This window comes from Squalius cephalus (genome assembly GCF_949319135.1).
Source record: "Squalius cephalus genome assembly, chromosome: 14".
Taxonomy (NCBI): Eukaryota; Metazoa; Chordata; class Actinopteri; order Cypriniformes; family Leuciscidae; genus Squalius; species Squalius cephalus.
The window spans coordinates 27,644,184-27,654,375 of NC_137135.1; the positions used below are offsets into that span (position 1 = coordinate 27,644,184).

General features: G+C 36.6%; 1 protein-coding gene across 1 annotated transcript; it reads right to left on the reverse strand.

The window, feature by feature from the left end:
* Positions 1 to 226: 226 nt before the first annotated feature.
* qdpra (quinoid dihydropteridine reductase a) lies at positions 227 to 9,257 on the reverse strand. Its single transcript, XM_079893177.1, has 7 exons — positions 8,371 to 9,257; positions 8,075 to 8,167; positions 6,830 to 6,926; positions 6,160 to 6,300; positions 3,542 to 3,650; positions 2,419 to 2,502; positions 227 to 820 (listed from the first exon to the last, which is right to left on the reverse strand). Exons 1-7 carry the CDS (start codon positions 8,455 to 8,457, stop codon positions 718 to 720), a joined length of 714 nt encoding a protein of 237 aa, XP_079749303.1. The 5' UTR covers positions 8,458 to 9,257; the 3' UTR covers positions 227 to 717.
* Between the last annotated feature and the right edge of the window lie 935 nt (positions 9,258 to 10,192).

Consider the following 10,192-nt stretch of genomic DNA (forward strand, 5'->3'; position numbering starts at 1 on the left):
CGCGGTTGGAACAACATGAAGGTGAGTAATTACTGACAGAATTTTCATTTTTGGGTGAACTAACCCTTTAAGACCTGCAAAAAATTACAGCATATTAACCTGACATGGGAATAAATTACAGAAATATTTTTTTTTACATCATCTATTCCTGAAAATAATACATTTAAAAAAATACTTAATGTAAATTATTCATATGAAGAAAAAAAACCTTTTCGAATAATCACATCCATGTTGACAAAATATTGTGTTTATTTGTCTTTATTATGCAAGTATGGTCCATACACATTCAGCAGCAATTCAACACACTGGAGAGGAGATACTTCCGAGAGAATATACAGCATCCGTACATGATTGCATTTGAACTGGTAATCACATACACTCACAATTACAAACTAAGGCCACTTCTCTGAACAGAAGACTGTAAGTTTCACAACAGCGGCACATCTTTTGTTGTCAAGAAGGAAGTCACAAACGTACACTTATCTATATTTTCATATAAAGCACATGTAACTGACTCGACATAAACATGTCGAGTTATTACTATGTTCATTCCGAGATTGACTATGTCATTCCAATGACACTGGATTAACGGAAATGCCACATCTCTCATTTCCATCGTTTCGTTTGACCTCTCTTCTCTGCTGCACAGTATTTTGGTAAACATTTCTCTCCTCCACTCTTTATCTCTTTGTATTTCTCTTTTTCTCTGTTCCCCCTTTACTGGGCTGCAGAGGCCTCGGTTTTCCCCCCAGTCGTCACCAACTGTATGAGGCTGCCTGAGGCTGGCCGGCCTGACCCAGTGGCCCAGCTGTAGAAGGTTCTGGAACAGAGAGAGAAAGAGAGACAGGTGTAAAATGATGGTGGTGAAGGATGGATAGTGAGTGAGAGAGAGAGCGAGATAATGAGAACACAGATGGGAGGAGGGAGACAGAGAGAGGAAATTAAGAACCGAATGGCAAGCCTTGTCTACGCTAAAACATTTGGGAGAAACTGTTGACAATTTAACTCATTGTAGCAACTGAAGTAAGACTACATATTAATTGCCTCTAACACAAAGACCATTTATACTCCTCCATCTCTCATGTGCTTCTCTAATACAGCCGGGTTTTCTGCGGCTCCTCTGGGATTATGGAGTTGCATCAAATCCTCATCCTAATCTGTGCTGACTGGCAGGAGAGATTTGGCTACACATCTGAGCCAGATATTCGAAAAAAGTGCTAAGGGGCTGTTCACACAGAACACATTTTTCCATTCCACTGCATGTGTTTCCTATGGTTTTTTTCTCCTTTTTCTTCTATGCATTAGATGGATGTGTTTGACAGTTGCGGTCACATCATTTGCAGCATCTTGCATATGACACAGCATTCTAAAAACGCGGTACTCAAGTTATAAGTTCAACTTTTAATTTAAAAAAACTCTCTAGACCAGTTTTAAAAAAAACAATTATTATTTCCACTGCCCTGCATCTCACATTTATTAACCACACAAATGTGTTCTGTGTGAATGGCCCCTATATCTCAAAACAGGTAGATCATTTCTCATTCGTTTTCGTGAAATCTTTCGAGAGGCATTTGTGTTAATATCAATTCTACTGAATATAAATACATGCATTTCTCTAAAAGGTCTGTGCTTGGGTTGATGCTTGACATTATTCACTTAAATTCTGTTGTAATTCAATATTCAAACAGGATGTGTTTGCTTCTAAGAGGCTTTTAAAATTTCCTGTGGATTTTTTGGTTAATATTACTGAATCAAATCAAATGTAACATTTGAGGAAGGATTTTTAAGACTTGATTTAAAACAAGTCTATCTTATGGGAGCGAGATTTTGTGTTGAAATCAAATCTGGGATAACAATAATTCTAGGTGGATTACATGAGACCTTCATGACATAATTCATAACAATGGATTGTGGATTAATAATGTGTATTTCACAATATTCAGATCCCTGAACAAAATGAAGCAGACATCAGGTGTCTTTTGGAAGAACATTACTGCCCTCTTCTGGTGAGAAATAGACGCTTTTTAGTTTATCCCATTGTTGGAGACTGTCCTTGCTGATGTAGAGCCATGACGTACTGCATTAAATGCAATGTGTAGTGGACGCTTCCTTTTTATTTCCCAAACCTGTTTGGCGCAAACAATTGATTCTAAAATTGTCATTACTCCTGTCAATCACAGAGCTGATTGCCAACAATAGATACTAACCCCTAAACCTACCCTGAACCTACACCCTAACCTTAAACTGTCCACGTATTGGATTTAATGCAGTACGTCATTGCACTACAGGCTGCAGCAAGGACATATTGTATTTCTGAGGCTTTTTTTATTTTCCAAACAGGTCTAATCTGCGATTTATCACATTATCAGCAAACGTATGAAATCTGGTGCTCAGTGGACATGGGAAAAGTGCACTCACTCTGCGATGTATTCCAGCGATGTCCAGCTCCCAAAATCTGCGTCAGGCATGAATTTTCTGTTCATTGGTGTATCCAAGGTAACCCTGGAGGATGATGTCATAATGTTGTTATCTTGGTGGAAGATGAGACTGTGGAACAGAGCCTGCGGCGATAGCTTAAACTAGCCTGGCCTTTTGAAAACACTCACACCTCATACAGTTAATGCAAACAGACAACAGTCAAATGTGTACCACGCAGTACAGATAACAGCAGACGCTCACACACACAGAAACAGAGCATTCATTGATATTACAGTACCTATGAACATGGATTAATGAATACTTAAATACAGGCCTTAAAAACAACCTGATTTACTTCCTTAATGCATGTCCCTGATGTCATTGAGAATGATTTGTTTGTACACATCATTTCAAAGAAAAAAAGTGTTTTTTTTGTAATCATGTAAAAATGTAATAAATTTCTCTGGATCTAAAATTGCTTTTAAACATCTTTTTAAAATTTGAATATACTGTTTCACTGTGAGATGTGTCACGTTATGGAAGTGAAATGAGTTTCACATTGACTAATGAGATCACTATTGCACCAATATATACACTACTGTTCAAAGGTTTGTGGTCAGCAAGTAAAAAAAAAAAGAAATTCATACTTTTATTTATCAATATTTAAATATATATAGATTTCTATTTCAAATAAATGCTGTTATTTTCTATTCATCAGTGAATCCTGAAATAATGTATCATGGCTTCCACAAAAAAATGAATCAGTGCAACTGTTTTCAGCATTGATAATAATGAGAAATATATGATTTCTGAAGGATCATGCACTTAAGACTAGAGTAATGATTTAAAAAATTTTTTAAATTAAAATAGAATTGTAATTAAATTGTAAAAATATTTAATAATATCACTGTTTTTATAGTAGTTTAGTCAAATAAATGCAGCCTTGGTGAGCATAAGAGACTTTAAAAATCGTACAGACTGCAAACTTTTGAACGCTACTGTAAAATTTGAGTTAAAAGTAGCCTAAAACACTATTTTAAGCAATGCTCAATATTTTATATTTCTACTAAAACAGACAGATCAGTGTATGTAGAGAGATATGATGATTGACAGATGCTCTTACGGAAGAATGGCCACAGCTCCAGCTCCAGGTGGAAGACCGCTGTTCTCGCCAGCCAGACTTTTGCACAACTGATGGACTGCAGCCTTGGCCATGCCGTACCCAATCATTCCTGCATCCAGAGAGAAATGTAAAGAAGTGAATGGAGAACAGAGCCCTCTTCACATGCTTTGTGCTACAGCTCTCGCTCCATACAGCAGACTATGGGACACAATGCATGCACACTCAGCACTTGAGAGCATGCCAACTACACAATTTGCCTAACTTTGTCTCACAGGCAACAGCTGTTGCTTTGAGGTTTGGTCAATAATAATTTGGTTGGATGCCTCAAGCAGAGAATAAAATGGATTTTGTAATATAAAGCAAGCAAATTGAATTTGATTCCTCCTACACAGTCAGACTATTTTTTTTCTCACCAATGAAGCTCTATGTGCATAAATACCAGTGTATTTTAAGGGTTCACATTATGATGAGGAAAATTTGATTTCCCAATGTATTTTAACTCAAAACGTCAGTTAAAAAACACCATCTATTGGAAAAAAACAGCTAATTTGAACATTTCAAAACCACAAAATACAGTAATATGACTACCCATATATCACAGTGAGGTAATAATAATAATAATAGGAAGAGATATATGATACAGGGCACCAACACAGAAGTCTTAAAGGCACAGTAAAAAAAGAGTTCAGTTTAATTGTAAGGTGTCAATGAGAGGGTGAAAATAGCATTTATGAATTATTTTCCCATTGTCTGTACTAGTGCCATTTTTTTTCTTCTTATCTTCCGGAGGGAGGGTGGTGGAAAGAAAAAGAGGAATATTGTTTTCAACACATTTTTCAGTAAATACTTTTTTAGCACAAAAAATGTATTACATCATGGATAGATGGATGGATTATAGATTATTAATGAGAATACTCTGGTTGTCTTCAAAGTAGAGAGCTTGTCTTACCAGCTCCACCTCTCTAGATGTTTGTTGGCTTGGCATCTGGATTCAATAACCAGCATTCTTGATGTAATAAGGGGGTTAAATCCTACTTTTTTCCAAGAATCAAAATTTTTTCACCCTCAAACCCAAAATGCATAATAGCTGTTCCAATAATAAAAAAAACACCTTTAAACCCACAGAGCCAATAAGAAAGAGGGGTGGAGAAGCTCCATATATATTCTTTCTTTTCAATATTATAGAAAAAAAAAGAAAAAGCACAAAAAGCGAGAGAGAATTCAGTGTTTTGTGAAAGTTTCAGCCACACTGCATGACCCTTCATGACTGAATTAACATTACGGGTCACAATTTAATCACATGTTCTGTCTCTCGGCTTTGGCTTAAATTCTCTTTGGTATGTCTGATATCCAGACTGAACTTTGGCTTTGAGGTCAGTCAAACCCACCACACCAGGACTTTGCAGCTATTTAGGCTTTTGAACAGATTTTATGTATTATAAAGCATTTAAAGTCAATGATTAAAAACATCTTTTATAGAATATAACAAAAACAAAATGATAAGATCACCTAAAATTCATTTAAAATGCAACATTACATGTTCTGAGGGTTTGGGGTTGGAGATATGTTTTTTAGTTCCCATGTTATATTTATATTTAATTTTCCATTTTAATTTAAATTGGATATTACTATTAGGATGTGGTTTCATTCCATTCTTAAGTAATTGAACGTTTTGTTTTTGCATAAATCATTTAATATGTGTAATTACAAAGAATTTTATTTAGCAAAATTGCAAATACAAGTATTTAAACACAAAAAAATGCAACATTACTTAGTTACTCTTTAGCTACTTAACCAATACTACAGCTGGCATTAGTATCTATCATAACAACTGTCTCACTTTTCAAAACAGCAATCAGAGAACCAGTGTTTCAGCTTGTGGTGTGACTAGCACATGACACTGATCTTGTATGCTTGTAAGAGCTGACAGCCCCATCAGAAATGTTCACCAGACCTTGCTCCTGTCTCTTTGAACAAGGTACATCAAAACGCTCCAACTAGAGGTTCCCTTCATATTATATCAAAGCAGTGTTCATCGCTGCAGGGCATTTCCTGTCGAAATCAGTTCTGTGTGGTTAAGGATTTCAAACTCCTAAACACAGTCCACATGTATTCCCATCTCCAAAAAACCTGCTGACTCATTTACCCTCCCAGGCCTCTCAGCCAATCAGAGCAGTCTGCTGATGTTGGAGGTTTTGAATAGGCTGGAGGCGACCTCTGTTGTGTGCTTTATTGAGTTTTGTCACTAAAGGAATGAACCTAACGTTTCACATCTGGGGCACTGAAACGATTTGGGATGTGAGGCAATATGTAAAACTAATCAAGTACAATGGATGTGACAGCCAATTCAAAACTATATACACTTCCAAAGGCAGTGAAAAATCCTTGGTGTTATAAATGAATGCTATTACTGACTTCACCCACCTAAGGGAAAATCTCATGAAGACTGAAGCGTTTTCCTACATAAACAATATTATTTAGCCACTTTGGGGTATAAATGTACCTTTACACAATAAACATCCAATTTTGAAGTATCCTCAGGTAAACCTGTGCTGAAAACACATTTATAAGATGGGTTACACATCTCAGGAGTGTAAGGATGGATGTTACTACTGTACCTGGAGTGCCATCCAGTGATGCCTTTGCTCCAGAGAGAGTCAGCAGGCCTCCTGGTTTCAGATGGAGAGATGCAAGATGACTGGAAATGGTTGAGGTCCAGACACTCTGTTTCCACATCATATCAGTGTTCTTGTACAAGTCTAAAATGAGTAAGAGAGAGAGAGAGAGAGAGAGAAAGTTGATACTACTCCAGCAAAATCAATTAAATCATGAACAGATTGAAATTTACTATTAAAAAAACAAACAAATTAGGAGGAGTTAAAAGTAACTTAAATGCCTTCCAAATATGCAGCAGACATGACATTCTCACTAAATGGAGCATCTATGTACAGTATCTTTATTAACTTTCTGTGAGTTGTGATACAGTATGTTAGTATCTACACCCTCTTTGGAACACGACTGTCAGTCATTCATAAAATTTTAAAAATCCCCCTTCTGTTTCATGCTCATTTATTCATTTTTAGCTAATTTGATAATGTTTTCAGCAACCAATAAGAGTGCAGTACTCTCAGCTATGCTTAACACATTTCTTCCATGTTTAACAGAATTCCACAGAAAATGTAACAAATAAATGTGAATATATAAATACATTTAATGAAATAAAAAGAAGTACTATAAATAAATAAGGCATGCAAAAGCTGTCTGGGATGACAAATAAGGTGTGCTCACCTTTTGAGCTGCAATTTCCTCCAGCCCATCCTCCAGCCACACAAACAATGGCATCAACCTTGTGTTCCCCCAGCACTGTGGCTACATCAGACGTCACCTGCATCAAAGACCATACTCTACTAGGTTCTGGCTCAATAGTAAGTGCTTACAATTTAGTGGAAACAACAGTGCAAACTTAATGAAGAACTCTGACATAATATATAAGGCTTTTTCACACTACACTACTGTACAAGGCCCATTTTAACCCTGCATATTAACCCTGCATAATACACACTCGTAATATTTAAACGGTCATGAAACCCCATAATATTTTTTTTTTTTTAGATGAGAAGAGATATATACAGACTGCACATCACTGAAAACTCTAAAAGCACTCATAAATTTGATTAAAGTCAGCATGATATGGAAGTTGCGCTAGTCTTTCCTTCCCTATTGTGATGCATATGCGAATGAAAATGCTTCTCAAACAAGAAAAAATGTATGGTGGGAGTTGATTTTGTCCATCAAGAATTGATTGGATCATTGTGGTATTGTTATTGCATCAGAGAAGAGAAGAGATGTCATGTCAGTGAAAGATGGAGGGGAAGTTATTTTGATTAAAGATTACGAGGAAACATGAATAAAAAAACAAAATGATGACGTGCACAGAAAATCATTTATAATTAATAATGCAATATTTCATAAAAAAATTACAAATTGTCAGTTTTGATTTCAGGTTATGATTCAGAGCTAATAGAATGTTGCAGGGAGTTTTTCAAAAACAGACAATCTATCATAATCTGTCTCAGTAAATACTAAATTAAATATTCCTGTGCTTTGGACAGTCCCAGAAACTTTCATGTTATGTCCAAGGAAAACAGTGCAGAACATAGGAGGTGAACCCATTATCTGGAGTGATGAGGTTGAAGGTTTATAATGGCCCAGGGTTAACAATTTCAAGAATGAAAGTGCAATAGTGTTACAAGACCACAAAATGAGGGACACAATGCTGTGCCATAAGGAGGACAGCTCCAACGGTGTGCCATTTAACTGACACTATTATTAACAGCAAGTCAATGGCAGACACAATAAGGCCGATAATGAGAAAAGATTGCTTGTCCAAAACACTGGGGATGTCATGGCAAGGCAGGAAATTACTTTGGCAGTGTAAATCGAAAGTAGATGACAGCATGACAGGCCATTTAATAAGCCCTATGTGCTGACAGACACAAGCACATGTGACGTCAAGACATTGGCTCCACCCACCTGAGCGGCTTGATCGGTGAATGACTCGCAGAGCTTCACCAGGACGTTTGCGTTCGCTTCTTCATTCGCTACTATGTCAATACTGGCAACCCACTTTAATATAAAAGAAACACGTTATAGCTATGAAACAAGTTAACAATGCATGATATTAAAATGAGTAGCCTATGCAAGTATAATAATGCAAAAGCAAAATCCCTATTACAGTCGCATCAACAGGTGTCAGTTTGAGAACACGCACCAACTCACAGTGACTCGGCTCCTATATAGAATCAAAATAAAGAATCGTTTCCACTTACCCAGCCTTTCGACCTAAAATAATTCACACACGCCGAGCCGAGAGCTCCTTTTCCTCCGTAAACAAGGACACGGTTCGCTGCAGCCATGGCTTTTCTTCGCTGTGTTTTAGACGCTTCAGCAAAGATGATGAGTATCCTCTCAGCGCAGAGAGAGAGAGAGAGAGAGAGAGAGAGAGAGAGAGAGAGAGAGAGAGGGAGGGAGAGGGTGGGATACACACGCGCTTGTGTAGCGGTTAATGATTGGTTCAAACCGATATTCCGCCCTAAACTCCACAGTAAATGTAAGCCATCTTTAAAAAAGATGAGGTAAACTCGGTAAAGTAAAGAAAATAAAGACTGTTTGTTGATTAATATCAACTCACATGAGAAAATCAGTATATTCTTTGACTTAGGCCTAATTTAATATTTCAGGGTGTATATTTTTTGAAAGTAAATTTCTAGATATGTCTTCGATTTTCACTATTATTACACTATATAACAACAACAACAACAACAACAACAACACAAATCTTTTGTGACAACACACGCTTTTCAGCTAAACCAAAACTGTAGTTACAACAATTATGAAACACAAATTAATTTCCAAAAATATAAAAAGGTAACATAAAGATATTAAATAAATGTTTTGTAATTAATAGATTTTATAAAATGTATATATCACGAGCCTGACATTTATGAAAAATAAATCTTTTAGGCCTAATCTATTTTTTTTTTTTAAATATTTAAATCACTGCTAGAGAAAACAAGCAAAAACATCCCTGTGTGACAAGTACCGGACTCCTAAAAGCTTTATGTTAATTAAAATCTTTTAACATTCAGTTTAGGCTACATAATAGTTTTATTGTTTTAAATACGACCGTATTTGAATCATGGCAATATACAAACTGAACCAACACTATTGCTAATAACAAGCATGTAGACACAATAAAGTACAAAGTCCTCCCATCTCTTTTGCCAAGTCATGGTGATAACTTTTGCAAGCCTTGTTGCGGGGCTGCAAGCAGATCCAATGCATGTACCTCATTGGTAATTGTGGAATGGATGGGCGTGTCAAAGTACCCGAAGAACAAAGAAAAAGATATAGCATTTAGGCCAAAGATGATGAAGAAAAACCTGTTGATAATATTAGAAAGCCAGTGAGTGATATATTGTAGCTTAATTGTGCAAGGTTACTTTGTAATTTTTTACCACAAGAGAGCAGCATACTCCTGTGAAGAACCAGAGATGATGTGAAAGCACTTCCCATGTGCTCTTGGAAAGAGCAGGGGCGTTGCAAGCAGGGGAAAAGGGGGCTGACAACAGGGGGTCCAGAGTCATGGGGCCAGAGGACCTATACGATTTCTACCGAGATGTTGCATATTATGTAGAGCAGTATGTTATCTAATAAGCATAATATAATATAATATACATTATGCATTGCAGCTGTAAGTCTAATTATGCGTTACAGATGGACAGATGTTCTATACATCTTCAAAAGAGAACCTCAGCAGTATATTGTAATGGATGGCTTTTGGTTTCATACTCAAACACTGGGGTCTCAACAGGCTGCGGAGCAGAGTTATTAACCCCAAAGGGAAGTTTCTCTGTTTGAACCTATGCTCTCTCTACATTCAATATTCACCAAAGAGTTTCTTCAGGCTCTGCAGGTCCCCTGAGTGAGTGATGAATACATTAGCTGAATACATTGTGTTTTTGAGAATGACAACAACAACAACAACAACAGTGCTGGAAACACTGAAAATCACTGCTACCACCACAATGGTTCTTGCTAAACATGCTTTGAAAATTTAGTAAAAAATACACATATTTTTGTGCACTTTTT

What these genes read in the sequence shown, in the direction of transcription:
- qdpra (XM_079893177.1), bottom strand. Translation starts at nt 8,457, where the DNA reads ATGGCTGCAGCGAACCGTGTCCTTGTTTACGGAGGAAAAGGAGCTCTC. An exon ending in ATTTTAGGTCGAAAGGCTGG is followed by an intron (nt 8,168 to 8,370) that starts GTAAGTGGAAAC and finishes TTTATATTAAAG; the next exon opens with TGGGTTGCCAGTATTGACAT. An exon ending in TCACCGATCAAGCCGCTCAG is followed by an intron (nt 6,927 to 8,074) that starts GTGGGTGGAGCC and finishes TCTTTGATGCAG; the next exon opens with GTGACGTCTGATGTAGCCAC.